At 35.6% G+C, this 14,798-nt stretch overlaps 1 protein-coding gene across 4 annotated transcripts in view; it reads left to right on the plus strand.

Moving 5' to 3' along the window:
• Window positions 1-14,798, plus strand: part of PLS1 (plastin 1) — a 38,995-nt gene that overhangs the window by 19,142 nt on the left and 5,055 nt on the right. For all 4 annotated transcript variants that reach the window (XM_021394075.1, XM_021394074.1, XM_021394072.1 and 1 more), the window contains 10 exons: window positions 1,334-1,497; window positions 2,825-2,954; window positions 3,481-3,613; window positions 4,482-4,563; window positions 5,251-5,416; window positions 5,518-5,660; window positions 7,090-7,185; window positions 8,710-8,905; window positions 13,700-13,778; window positions 14,582-14,696. In XM_021394075.1, coding sequence (XP_021249750.1) covers window positions 1,334-1,497; window positions 2,825-2,954; window positions 3,481-3,613; window positions 4,482-4,563; window positions 5,251-5,416; window positions 5,518-5,660; window positions 7,090-7,185; window positions 8,710-8,905; window positions 13,700-13,778; window positions 14,582-14,696 — 1,304 coding nt within the window. The remainder of the gene's footprint in view (window positions 1-1,333; window positions 1,498-2,824; window positions 2,955-3,480; window positions 3,614-4,481; window positions 4,564-5,250; window positions 5,417-5,517; window positions 5,661-7,089; window positions 7,186-8,709; window positions 8,906-13,699; window positions 13,779-14,581; window positions 14,697-14,798) is intronic.

Below are 14,798 nucleotides of genomic sequence, written 5' to 3' on the forward strand. Positions count from 1 at the left end.
CACAGACTTGTTAGAAAGGTGGCCAGTTCACCTTAAGTTTGTTTCTGACTCCTGTTATTTGTGACACTCCCTTCAATTACTTAAATCATTTGGGGAAATGCTATTAATTTACATTTTTGAGAGTTTTAATGTGTTGATGAGACTGAAAATTGTTAAACATGGAAAAAAAAATGGACATTATACCCAGCACTAGTTATGCTGGAAATGATTTCTTATACTTATCAAACTTTCTTGTCAATGGACAATAGCTTTGCTGCTTATAAATATACTTCTTTCCGTTGAGTAGACCTTGAATTACAGGTGGGATTATTTTAACAGGCACATTTAAACCCTGCTTTTATAGGTAAGTGCTTGCAGATAGATGTGGTTTAAAAAAAAAAAAACAAAAAAAAACACTTAAAATGTGTTTGTTTATGCAATACATTGGACAAGAAAATTTTAGGTCTTTAAAATGGTGCATTATTGTATTAAGGATTCAACAGCTTTCTGTACTCAAATTGTTCTGAGAGCAGAGAATTTTTAGTATCTCTGCTCTTCGGTTGTATTGTCCATCTTTTGTAATACAAGTAACTCTGAATTTCTGTTATTTTTATGTGATATAGCCATTCCTTTCTTTGTGCAGTTGTGGATCTGTACCACACCTCTTGCTGAAAAAAAACATTCTGATCCTCTGCTGTGCATGGACATTATTGATGTAGTTTTGGGAGCCCAGTGTAAGTGAAGGAAGCAGTACAGATTACTCCTGGAAAGAGGTGGTCAATAGATTAAGCAAAGTCACCTTTAATAAATAAATACAGATCATCCTGGATTTATTCTTCATAATTAAGCCTTATCACATCAAAAGTTTTCAAGACAGAAGATCTCTGTCAGGTCTTAGGATAAGGAACAAAGTATAGAGTCATATAGGGTTTTTTTGAGTATGTTATTCTAACAAACATTTGTATCAGATCTGAATTTGCTGACTGCAGGTAGAATAATACTGACAGTAAGAATATAATAATGGATCTTTCTTTCACTTTAAGGTCTTCTTGAAAATTTTGTTAGTCTTGGAGGAGCTTAAATGTTGCTATTTACAAATTTGCTGTATTGTCATAGCTGTGCTTTGGGATTGTAAGATAGTTCCTGAGAAAATATAGAGCAAGATATCACATCTCCCATCTGTCTGTGTATAATCCACAAGTATTCCTTCATGCTTAAGTGTGTATGTGGTGAAGTCACAGGAAGAAATATTCTTTTCCTACAGCTGTATTTCTTGCACTTTATTTATTTACGACACTTATTCTACTAGATCTTTTACGTAAGTATAAAACCAGCTTGTATTTTCACTTTGCAGACATTGACAACAGCGGGTATGTCAGTGACTATGAGCTTCAGGACCTGTTTAAAGAAGCAAGCCTACCTTTGCCTGGTTACAAAGTCCGGGAGATCATAGAAAAGATTTTTGCAGTAACAGATAGCAACAAGGATGGGAAAATAGACTTTGAAGAATTTGTCTCTGTAAGCCATTCCTTTTGGACTCCTTTAGTTCACTTGTTTGGTTTTAAGAATTGGTCTTTAAAAGATGAATATGAACTAATTACTAAGCTACTTTCTAAAGAATACAATGTGATGCTCTTTAATATGTATGGTGTGCTTAAAAATCTACTTCTACGTGTCATATGCAGCTACAGTGTGTTAAGAGATGCATGAGCTGGAAAGAAGCTGGCTAGTGTTAATCAGGAATACAGGAAAGTCTTGCTTTCAGTAGCTCTCTCCAACTTTGCAGAAAGTTCCCTTTTAGAGAACTGACATTAACATCATAAGAATTACGTCCGGGTTGAAATGCAAAGGTAATTTTGTGCTTCTCTACCATCAGCTCATTTGAATATCCAACCATTGGTTCTTTCCACAGTGCATCCTGTAATCATAGTGCTATATAAGATGTTACTTTGCCTGTCTAATGTGACAGGAGTGTCCGTACCATCCAAAATCTATTTTCTTAATATCGATTTCTATTTCCTTAAAAATTAGGGGCTGGACTACAGATTTAAGAATCTGTTGGTCTGCTGTTGCCCTGGTAACAGAGTTGTTCATTAGATATCACTCTTTGAGATCTTTAGTGATCTTTAGTGTATCTTTAATGATACACTAATGTTTATGCTACTATATTTAATATCTTAACTAAAGGCTACTTTTTATTGGGATGAAGACAAGGTTTTTTCACTTACAGTGACCAAATTTGAAGGGCTTAGACTTTTTTTTTTGTAGGTTACTATCTACATGCTTAAAGAGAACAAAAAACTTTTGAAGCTGTTGGTTTGCGTGTGTTTGGTGACAGTTAGTTTTTGTTTTGTATTTAGAGTACTGCTGCTAATTGCAGCAGGTTGCTTATTTAACTAGTTAGTGTTGTTTCTTTACAAGATTCTAATTTGCACTGGTTCGAAAGTGAGATGCAATTATTTGCATCCAAGTTTTGAACTATATCTGTAACCTACTGAGTTTTATCTGTAACCTAAACTAAAGGTCAGTTCTGAGACCTTTACAGTGTTAGGGCAAATTCAGGATGAATCAGTATACCTAATGTGGCTTATGTTGTAGGCACTTGGAAAAGATCCACCTGCTTAAAGGCATGTTTAAGTGTGTTGTAGCAACTTTTTACTACAAAGCATATGGTGAAGCAAGTAGAAGAAATATGCTGTAGTTGTTGAAAGTGTGTTTTCAGGAGTTATTGTAAATAGCAAAGATAGGCAGGTTCTTTACTGACTCTTGAGGACTTAAAACAGCTACTGAAATATTAAGTCATGTATTATCAATCATAAAATGCTCTCTATTTTTCTTATTCCAGTTAATTCAGGAATTGAAAAGTAAAGATGTTAGCAAATCTTACCGAAAATCAATAAACAAAAAGTTGGGTATTACAGCACTTGGAGGAACGTCAGCAATATCTACTGAGGGGACACAGCATTCTTATTCAGGTAACAAGTAAGCATGAACAAATTTAGATTCCCTTTCAGTTTTAGTGGGGAGAAACTGACTCCTCTGGAGTGCAGTTCATCTGACCTGGCTCATGAGTCAAGTTTATGGTAAGATGAACTGTGCACTGGAATTTCACATTTGAGGAACATGATGAGGTTCAACAAGAGCAAGTGTAGGGTCTTGCACCTGGAATAACAGACGAATAACTGCATGCATCAGTACAGGTTAGAGGCTGACCTGCTGGGGTCAGGGAGTGCAGCTCTGGAGAAAAGAATGAGAAAAGAATTCACCAGGACCTGAGTGTCCTGGTGAATTTTAATGCTTTCCTTCAGAAAATCACCGGTTGTTTACAGGGTGCAGTAAGGCAAAGATTAATGTGTTATGGCCATTTTCTCTTCCATGTCTGGCCCCTATGAAGCTAAGGAGCTTTAGTGCAGATGAACCTCTTTGACCTAAATCTAGTGTTCAGTGGCACTTGTTCATGGAAATAAAAATAACTTATTTCAACAATATTTTTCTTTTCAGAGGAAGAAAAAGTTGCTTTTGTTAATTGGATAAATAAAGCTCTACAAGATGACCCAGACTGTAAGCACATTCTCCCCATGAACCCATCAGATGCTAGTCTTTTTAAATCCCTTGCAGATGGCATTCTTCTTTGGTGAGTGTGGGGCTGCGTGAAAGAGAAGAAACTCTTCTCAAAGGTTAAGTGCTGATCGCAGTGATGTGAATTGGAAAACTCCTGACAGGCTTTAACATCAGGACTTAGCTATTAAATACTTTAACCAAGGTGTAGGATGAGGAAAAATCTGTTTGCCTGAGGAATTTTTTTTCCCCTACATTTTCATGTGACTGTGCATATATTACAAGCTTTTTCCTCTTCAGATCCATAATCATAAATGCCAGATATGTGCAGGCTGTTTATAAAGGAGGTAATTCCACAGTTCACTTATTCATTAGCTGATACAATTACAAATCTTTGCAACTTGAAATATTGTTATGTTACTAGATGTACTGAATCATAGGATAGGAGGAATAGAAATCTGAGTTAAATCTGTTGCAAAGAGCATATAGCACATCTTTTAACTCTACTCTGGTGTAATTTTGTAGTGAGTAATAGGTCTTAGCACAATGATAACAATACACTAGCTCATCCTTGTAGATACAAAATACTATAGGAATGCAGTCCTGAAGAATTACTTAGTACAAATATTTTCTCTGGACACCATTTAACTCTGAGTAGTTTAGTTATAATCTCTCACCATCTTTATTCAACAATACGGACATGTTCTGTTACGTAAGTCTAAAACCTAATTGCTCAAATTTCTTTAAGTAGGTTTTATGTGGGAGTTTTCTGAATGAATGTACAATTATTTAAGGAGAAAAGATTTAGAGGATGAGGTTGTCTTTTATTTTTAATCTTGTCAGACATTGGCATTTGAAACTAGCTATAAATATTTTATAAGCACTAATGAAATATATTTTCTGTGAAGTGGAAAAAAATGAATAAACTGACTTTGCTTCCTTAGCAAAATGATTAACTTTTCGCAACCGGATACAATCGATGAAAGGGCTATTAATAAGAAGAAACTCACTCCTTTCACTATTTCTGTAAGTAAATCCTCCAATTGAGTCTTATCTCTACTTAGCTGAGGAAGATGTGCCAGCAAAGATGATCTGCAGAGACAGAATAAGCACATGTAGTATGTGAAGTATGATACAGGAAAGGGGGGGAAAAATAGTAATATGGCAGCTGTCGTTTTTTCTCCTTGGAATTTGTCATCTGTCTCAGTCATTGACTTTGCATTTGGTATCAACATGTTGAGTTGCCGTGATTTTTGTAATACTATTTAATTACAGTTTGAGTTGCTTGAATAAACATCAGTCTGTGTAAGAGCCAAAAAGATGACTATGGTGACAGTAATCCCCTTCATAGGACAAAATTCCATATTAACACATTTCGCCACAGTTTGAAGTCCCTGGTGTTTTGGGCAATATTCTAATTTATGTATGTGATGCATGTGAACTATGAGTAAGAATTTGATTAGGGATAGAAGCAGTGGAAGGTGATCACAATTTTTCGGTGGGTCCACATTAAGCACCGTGAATGATGTTTTCAGTTAAATTTTGATAAGACATATCATTCCATGAAAAATCTCTTGGTGTCTACTGGTTACCGTTGAAGTAATCATAACTATTTATAACTTCAGAAATGATTATAAAAATTTGTTTTAATATGGACAAATTTATTAAGATTCACAACCTCATAAATGTACTAAATGTTGCTGTTCCAAATAGGAAAACCTAAACCTGGCTCTGAACTCAGCATCTGCTATTGGCTGTACAGTTGTCAATATCGGATCACAAGATTTGCAAGAAGGAAAACCACACTTGGTATTAGGGCTCTTGTGGCAGATAATTAAAGTTGGTCTTTTTGCTGATATTGAGATCTCTAGAAATGAAGGTAAGAGTAATGCCAGCTATCGTAATACACGCAGTTCTGAAATTAAAAGCTTTGAGACCACGATGACAATGATTTCAGTTTTCTTTCAAACTTCTTTTTAGCTCTCATCGCTTTGCTAAACGAAGGGGAGGAACTAGATCAGTTAATGAAGCTTTCCCCTGAAGAGCTCTTACTACGATGGGTAAACTACCATCTGGCCAATGCAGGGTGGCAGAAAATCAGTAACTTCAGCCAAGACATTAGGGTAAGTTATCACTTTTAATATAATGATATTAAAGCATACTATGCATAGAAAATAGATGAGCTAGGTCAGAAGTTTTTAGAATACTGGTCATCTGCTTCTGCTACGTGTGTGTTAATATCCTACATTTTTTAAACAATGAAAGAACATTTTGATCTCATATATTCTGTGTTCAGTTGCTTATACTGCATGTTTTCACACCACAGTGCAAAGTGAACATTTCCAACAAGGCCCTATTCAGGACAGTTCCAATGTTCTAAGTTTGTTATTAGAGCTACTTAGGGCAATTTTGACTGCCCTATTAGTTGCCTTTTTACTTGGCCATCTTTCTCTGCTACTGGGTTTGCAGAAACCTATAATTTCTTTCTTTTGTTGCTTTAAGGAAGAAAAGTATGACTTTAAATTTCCTCCTGATGCATATGTGCTAATGCTTATTGCATTTTGTACCTAGCATTTTACAGAAGAATAGGAAACCATTTATGGAAAGAAAATTATTCAGAGGGCTGTCTGAGATAGCTTGTAATCCTTGATCCAAGGATTGAGCAGCCCCTCTCACTATTTAGCTGATGTTCCAATTTAATGACCCAAGGGTACTGAAAGACATGCTGGTTCCTTGTGCTCATTTTCAGTCATTCTGCGTGAGGTATGCAGAGTACTTTAGTAAGTCCAGCTCAAGAAACAGGAAAAAAATATGTATTTTAAAACAACAAAAAAAAGGAGCCTGATTCCCTGTGGTGGTAAGGCACCTTCTGAGGAAAAAATTAGAGTAATTGCTACTTAATAGCTCTTCAAGTGTCACCAAGGAGGCTAGTATTAAAGCAAACTAGGGTTTTGTATGAAAACTGATAATAAAGATGTTATATATTATGTAAGAAAACTATTAAATACTTTCAAAACTAGTAGGTTATTGGTTTTCCTAGTTTCTTAGTTGGGGGGGGAAGAGAAGCATACTAAAAACTGAATTTCTCACTAGAGAGTAGTCTTAAAAGAGCCACTTGGTCTTATTTTTTAATTCCATTTACTTAGTCCATTAAGAAAGAAATTTCTAGGAAACTGTTGGTTTAAAAAGAAGAGTGAATGAATAAAATACCAACACTGAGGAAAAAAAATCCAGATTGTTTTTTAGGCTTATTTTTGTGGGTAACCGGTATAAATTTGCCTTTATCTTAATTTCAAATCCCTAGTTCACATCCAGCAGAATAAACGTTAACTACTATTGTCCAGCATAATTAGCTGACGTTCTTTTATCTGGCTAAATAGGTTCTATGTGAAATACCATAGTAAAATGCCTCAATGACCTCATCCATATTCACCATAATTAGAGTGGCGTATTTCTGACTCATGTGGCTTTTGAATCAGGCTATAAGAGCAGTAAATATCGAAGAAGAGCTACATATTTGTTCAATTTCTTAATATTACGCTTCTGTTTTAGGATTCCAGAGCATACTACCATCTGTTAAATCAGATTGCACCCAAAGGAGATGACTTTGATGAAATGCATGTTGAAATTGACTTTTCAGGGTTTAATGTAAGTATCCTAAAATCTTAAAACAAATAAATAAATAATAAATTGAAATTATCTGAGACTATGTATATATCCAATGTCCTAGTTGTAAGGCTGTCCCAGAATCCCCTTTGGCTTTTGTAAAGCATATACAACCTCAGCAAGATTCCTCAATGCCATGGAAGATTGAAGGAAAAAAGCTTTAGTAAAGTTCCAGAACACTGCTGAAACAGGATTATGCATCCTCCAGTCTAAAATTTTGAGCTGTTTTACTTACATTAGTGTCCAGCTATGTTGTGGTTTCAGTTGGGTCCTCTGATATTCATATTACAGTATCTTGCTTCAGTTCTGTTCTGCTGGAGTTAAAGCAAGGAGAAAATGGTAGGCTTCACGTACTTTGATCTTTCCTATGACTAAATAGCTTTCAGAGAACATGCCAACCCTTCCAATAAACAGCAGGGAAGTGTAGGAAAGTGTTTCCTTGTGAGTTGTAAAAGGATGGAAGTGCTGAAAAGCCTCTCTTGATGTTGAAAATACTTCAGGCTGTTCAGTGATGCTGGTTGGAAAGTTTTCTTGGAGAATGTGTTTGATACAAAATTGAACTGACTGCCTAAGATACATGTATCAATCTTAAATGAAATCTCACTATTCATTGTAATAATGAAAACTCAACTGAAAATTATGCATGCATAATTTTCCCTTATAACTGAACTTTAGTCCTCTCAAATTCCTTCAAGATGAGAGATCTGTTTTGTTTACTTGTTGCCTTAGTTTTATTTTTCATGAGGATTGAGGAAAGAATGGTGGGTTTTTGTTGCTCTTTCCCCAGTAATTTCCTATAGTTTATATAATGATTTTTCTGTAATGAGCTATAAACCAGTATCATTAACATGTAACTTTGTTCTGCAGTAAGGTTCTGCTTGAGTGTATCAATGTTGAGTTACTGATTCCATTCTAACAGTAAATCAATTACTAACTTATTTCCCTATAAATATTAACTTCTAGTGCTGTGAAGATTAGAGTTGAGAAGTACATGCTACGTAATTTTGAAGTCCTAGTTATTCTTGCTAGATTAATAATAAAGATAAATCAAATTATAAACAAATTACCTTTTCCTTACACATGGGTTACCAACAGGAAAGATTTGGAGGGGAAAAATATTTGAAGGAAAACAAGGTGACATTCTGAAAAGTCCAAACTCTTTTAAAGAAGATTTTGGAGATCATTAATTACTATATTACTATATTTGAGAATGTCAGTCTAAAGCAGTTATGATGATCCTATGGCCCATGTTTCAGAACGGCGTGGTGAGGGAATCAACAGCCTGGAAACAGAAACATAACCTCTGGCTGCTGTGATTTATGAGGCATGCTGAGCAGGCAGCCACAAAAGCGAAAGACAGAAAGGAAGTGGAAGGACAAGGGGAATTGTTAAGGCCTGGAAGAGCTAGCTCAGGCATTGAAGGAACAGGTCAAGACTTGCTAGACTGCGGATTCAGAACATGCTAGTATTTATTACAAGTTATCTTTTTTTTTTCTTTTCTTGTAGGATAAAAATGACTTGAGGAGGGCTGAATACATGCTCCAACAGGCAGACAAATTGGGCTGCAGACAGTTTGTAACTCCAGCTGATGTGGTTGCAGGCAACCCTAAACTCAATTTGGCTTTTGTTGCAAATCTCTTTAATACATATCCAGCCCTACGCAAGCCTGACAGTTCATCTTATGATCTCACTTTATTAGAAGGTACTCAACTTACTAAGAATGTAGGAGATAAGAATGTTAGTGATTTCTGCTTAAGTATTCCTTCTAGGCTGTGATGTAGGATCCCTGTGTGATGGTACCTGTGCTAACACCAGCATATAGAGCTTTTTCATTAGCTTTCAATATATGCCTGTAGTAGAAGTCCCCATAATCGCAAATATTGGAATGTGGAATTTTGATTTGCTTACATTAGCCTGACCAAAGGATATTCCTGAATAACCTTCTGTCATTCATTTGCAGGAGCAAAACCTGTCCTCTTATTACCCTTTCAGGTTCTTGCCATAATATTTATATTTTAGCTGATGAACAAATGCTAGCTTTTCCTAATTGGGAAAGCTGTTACTATGTTATAGTCTTTCAAAGTGCCTTCACAGGTTTTGTCATTATATACGTGAATACACGTGTGTATAGTTGATTTTCTTTAAAAAGAGGAAACGTAAAAAAAAAAAGTTTCTGTATCAGTTACCTATATAGACACTAGTGTATCACTAAGCTTGTACTTTAATTGTACTGTTCAGAGCCTTAATGCTAAAGGAATAATCAATAGCAATCTTTAGCTGTTACCCTTTTTGTGGACTGGCTAATCTAGGGTAATGAAACAGTCCTGCCAGTGTATTTCACTGTTGTTCACTGATCTCAAAGGAAAGGTGAGAATGAGGGTTGGCGCACTTGGGAGAATCATCAACAATGTTAACACATTCCTCCGCACTGCCTACTCCTGCCTTCCTCATACTGTTCCTATCAGGTTTCCTTTCCATCTAGGTGAGTCCATCTTCCTTTGCTTCTCACTTCTTTGTAAGTTGCCTGCTCTGCTGCATCCCTGTTTCACAAATCTTGTGTCCCTCAGACCACTGCTCCTGTTACAAGCTTCCTGCTTTTCTTGTTTCACGGGTGCAGCTGTGGTAGAGGTATCAAAGCACAGGAGGTAGTCTTCCTTTTGCAGCTGTGATATCCCTACGGACTGCAGTCCCTGCTGTCCGGGACAAATCACTGAAAGAAAATCCTGCTCTTGCTCTACTGCAATTTTGTTGGAAATGTATGCTTTTGAAATCGTATTCAGGAGCTGTGTGAAGGTAGAATATATTCAGTTCAGCTTCTCTGTTCTGAATATTAACTTGCAGCTGAGATTCAATGGGTCAAATCGATAAGAGTTATCATTGGCATGGCAAAGAAACAGATGAACTACTTTCTGAACTTTCCTAAAATACTTACATGAGATCCAAGTTTCAGCCAAAACCATTAGGAAAAGTTTTAATCCCCTGCATGCTGGATTACCATTCTTTAATGGCCAAATTTAAGTTAATGAATACTTTAGGGATGGATAATAACCATGCCATTGTTATATGTTTAAAGGCAAGTAGAAGACTTCTCTCTGCCCGAAATAATAACTCCTGTGTTGTCATATAGATCTCAACCATCAAAAGACAATGTTGTTCATGTGTTTTTCTGCTTGTTTGTTTTCCATGAAGTCCTGTGTTTTGACTGTTTTCTAAACATAGTTTTAGACAAAATGTCAAACATTCATTTCTTTATAGCTTCATCATAGATGGTCTGTTGTAATCTGACTCATGATTTATAATGCTTTCCTGTTTTGCTTCATGAAATGCAGATTTGACCCCTCCTAATGTAGGTACTGTATTTAGTACTTTTCTGTGCTCTGTAAAAGTATTTATTCTGCAGTTTTTTCAGTGTTTTTATTTCTAGTGTTTTAGTAATTTCTGTCCTTTTATGTTGGTTGATTTTCATATTACTCTGTCTATTGCTTTAATATGCCGCCGTAAGTGGAAGGAAAAAAAAAACAACAAAGTTCTAACACGATGCATGTAAAATGGGGGCAAGGTTTGAACAAGTCAAATACCATGTAGTTCTTCCTGGGGAACTAACCTGTAGGGGCTTTCCTTGAACCAAGACTAAAAGCTTGATTACTTCATACTTAAGGCCGTAGACCTGTATGTGAGTGAGTAGAGATTCTTGAAAGCCTTAGCTTTCCTGAATCAAATCCCATCTTTTCTATGATGGTTCCACATAAAAAGTATCATGTGGCTGTTCTTTTCTGTTTAAGATGATGAACACTAGGCATAAACTGTAATCTAGGCTGAAAATCTTAGAAATGTCTGGTGATGGGCATTTGTACATAGAGACAATATCCCTCAGACAACCTTTGAAGGGGGGGGGACCATCTGATACTATGTGGAATGGGAGGAGAAGGGAGCCCTTGGTAAATGCATACCTTTGGGGTGTTGCTGCTGTTCTGAGGAAATTCTCACTTGTAGGAAAGGTAGTAGAGTTTGGGATTTAACTCACAGAAAGTCCTCCCCTTTTCTGGGGAAAGTAGACATGGATACATGTCGTCCCATGTTTCACCCAGTGTGCCTATACACTGAGGTTGTAAGCAACAACACTGGCAGCCTTCAAGGCCCACTCAGGCCAGCTGAATTGAGGGTTCAAATTGCATTGCTCTATTACCTTTCAGAGAGAATCTCAGGTATTTAGAACCCTTTGGATCTTGACCTGTCCTTATGACCGTTCCTCACTCATTTCCATAGTATAGTGATCTGAGAGAAGAAAAAGATGGCTATAAATATAAAGGATACTACCAAATTTGCTCCTCTCTCTTTTGTGTAGCTCTGTCCCCTTTCTGCAGTTTTCCTATGATTTTGGCTATCTGCTGCACCACTCAGCAGAAGATGTGCTCCTGGTAGGATCATAAGGTATATTTTGAATAAAAGAATGGAAAGAAAAAATTGGTCAGTTCTCAGCCATCTGGAAAACTTAAGAACATTTATGTGTTGCATGATGAAGACATCTTTTTAAAGTTGGCATATTAAATATTTTATATTGAGTTGCTGATAGACAAAATGGTGCTCTTACTCCTGCTTGTCTACTTTAGATTCTTTTGGTAGTGTTAAGCATGCATTGTAAAATTCTGTCTGAGTGCAGTTGCCAAGTATCTTTTTTTGTAGCTACACTTTTCTGAGTAATCTGCTTGAACTATATGTCATCATGTTTGATTTTATCTCTTCTACAGAAAAATTCTCATGTTTTTAATGCTTTTAAGAAAATGTAAACCTTCATTGTCTTTAAAATTTTGTGGGAAGAAATATGTGAAACAAAGCTGACTGCCTGAAGACCTCACAGAATAGTATCTTTCTTTCAACACGTGTTCATCAATGACTTTTTGATAACTTTTACAAGTGAATCTCTGAAACAAAATCTTAGGTTGAACTCCATATGTAAGATCTCATTATTTAGGAAGGAAATACAGCAGCAGGGTGAATATATTCTGTTATTAACTAGAAAGTAACTAATAATCTGGCTGACAGCTTTTTTTTTTTATAAAATGAGTCCTGTTGGAACACGTCAATTTCAACTGAAATTTCTCACAGAAATGTGTTTGTTGTATATACATATGTGTGTATATATTGAAGTCCAGGACTTTTTCTGTAGAAGAAAATATCTGGATTAAAACTGTAACGTATATTTGAAACATATATGTTATGAACATGTATATGAACATATTTGAAAATAGTTATGCCATGACATCAATTTCATAGAAAATAACGATAAGGAGGCTTTCTTTTTAATCTAATGATACGTGTTTGCTTTGCTTTTCTATAGTCAGCATGAATTGCAGAACAAAATGAAACTCTTTTCATACTACAAAAACCTCATTATACAAACTCAGTACCATTATGCAATAAGGAATGAGCAAAGCAAAGTATTCTTCAGATTTGCACGTGTTTCAGTTCTGTGAAATCTGTTCTATCATTCTTTACAGAGAATTGAAATGTTCTTTGATGTAGGAGGAAATGGCTTATGCAGCACTGATTCACAAACAATTGGTCACAGGTCCATTGTTAATTTTAGGTAATGCTGAACATAGGAGATTAATGTAACCTTAACACAGAAGGAGCACTAATTAAGGGGCTCGTAATTATAATATGCAAGAACAATCTAAGTCAGGAAAGTGAAGAGTTTTTCTACTGATTTTTTTGCATTTCTCAGAAGTTGGAAAGTAGCTGGTAAGATTACTGGAATGCATTTATAGAATCTATTCTGCTGGAAAATGTCTATCACAGCTGAAAATTCCAGCTGCTCTGGTGTTGCTGGTTAAAACTGCAAGAACTACTCGCCTCTTTGGCAGTATAAACAGCATCACAAATGTTACCAATATAATATTGCCACGCTGAGCCTCCAGTGTTTAAAAACTGAGAAGATGAGGTTTGTTGCTTTGGAGGATGTTCACAAATTAATACTGAAAACTTAAATGTAAAGAGAGTAGAGCTGTAGTTACTGGAGTTTGATGCAATTCCAGAGTGTTAGTATTAACCTTTAATGAAAAAGGCATTTCAAACTTGTAATGATACTGCTGAATACAGTTTACACTGATTATTTTGGTTTTAGGAATTGTTAGCTTAGTTATTTATCACCATCTGCCCCATAATGTATTTGTTATCTAAAATGAAACCACTAAACAAAATATTTCTGTATTATATAAAATTACACTTAAACAACATCAAAAAAAAATAGTCTGATAGCACTCCCTGTACTCTCTGCCCAGAACTGAGGGACCCTGAATTTGATAAGATTCTGAATTTGATAATCCTCTCCTCTGTTGGCCAATGGAGATTATTATTATGAAAAGGATGATCTCATTTTTGAGGAAAAATGTAGTATGGGAGCTGGAACTTGTTGTGTGTATGTGAGTCATTTAAACATTGCTTACTTAAATGCTTTCTCCAAGTAATTTATGTAGAATTATATCTGTCACTGTAGGAGAAAGTAATGAAGAAAGGACCTTCAGAAACTGGATGAATTCACTGGGTGTAAGCCCATATGTTAATCACTTGTACAGGTAAGTCTTCTTAAGTAATGTTTTCTTCTCACTGGTATGTAATAATGTGTTAGTATCTGTAAGAATACAGTAACAACATGAATTCAAGGAAGCTTCATTTCTACTGAAAGATTTCCAAGTTTATCTACAGTATGATAGGAAGTGGTCTGCAGAACCACCCTGAGTAGTACCTGATTCAGGTGTTATACTCACAATCAAGAAATATGTATGTGCTGTTAGCATTTGTTTTTTCTGGTTTACAACTGCTATGAAGTGATACTCTCTGTAGATAGCTTAAAACAAAAAATGTCAATAAGTAGTTGAAAAGGTTTATCAGGAATGCAATTTAAGTTGGGAAAAGAATACTTATGCTAATTCTTTCACAAGAGAAGCATATTGGTTTAGATTAGCCTTTAGCAAAGTAAATCTGTCTGTGCAGATTAAGCATAAGTATTTAACCTTTCAGAAAGCTATGAGGAAACTAAAACTGCATCAATAAATGAAGACTGCTTACCTAAGTATTGCATCCATGTGTACCTTTATAAAAGCAATTACATTTGTTAAAACTAACTGTTATTGTTTTGCTTGCTTTGCTGAGATTTGTGAAAACAATGAAATCAAATGTACAATTTAACTGAAATAATGGCAGGAATCAAGTGATACAATTTAGACCAGTTTCTTCCCAGGCTGACAAAATTTTTATTTTAGTGACTGGAATTTTTCAGCTACGTAATATACACTTCCAGAAGTCTCAAGTACTTGGTAAGGTTTTCATTTTGAGTATGAACTTATGTACTTAAAAATATCGTTTTACTCTCATTTAGTGACCTCTCTGATGCTTTAATAATCTTCCAACTGTATGAAATGACTCGTGTGCCAGTTGACTGGAGTCACGTCAACAAACGTCCTTATCCGCTACTTGGTGGTAATATGAAAAAGGTAGGCAGATATTACAAATACAGTTTGCTTTCACAGACTCTAATTGTCCTGCTTATTAGTAAGCTGGATTGCCTAGATTTGTCTAGATTTACTGAACCAATT

Source organism: Numida meleagris, chromosome 4 (genome assembly GCF_002078875.1).
Source record: "Numida meleagris isolate 19003 breed g44 Domestic line chromosome 4, NumMel1.0, whole genome shotgun sequence".
NCBI classification, from domain to species: domain Eukaryota; kingdom Metazoa; phylum Chordata; class Aves; order Galliformes; family Numididae; genus Numida; species Numida meleagris.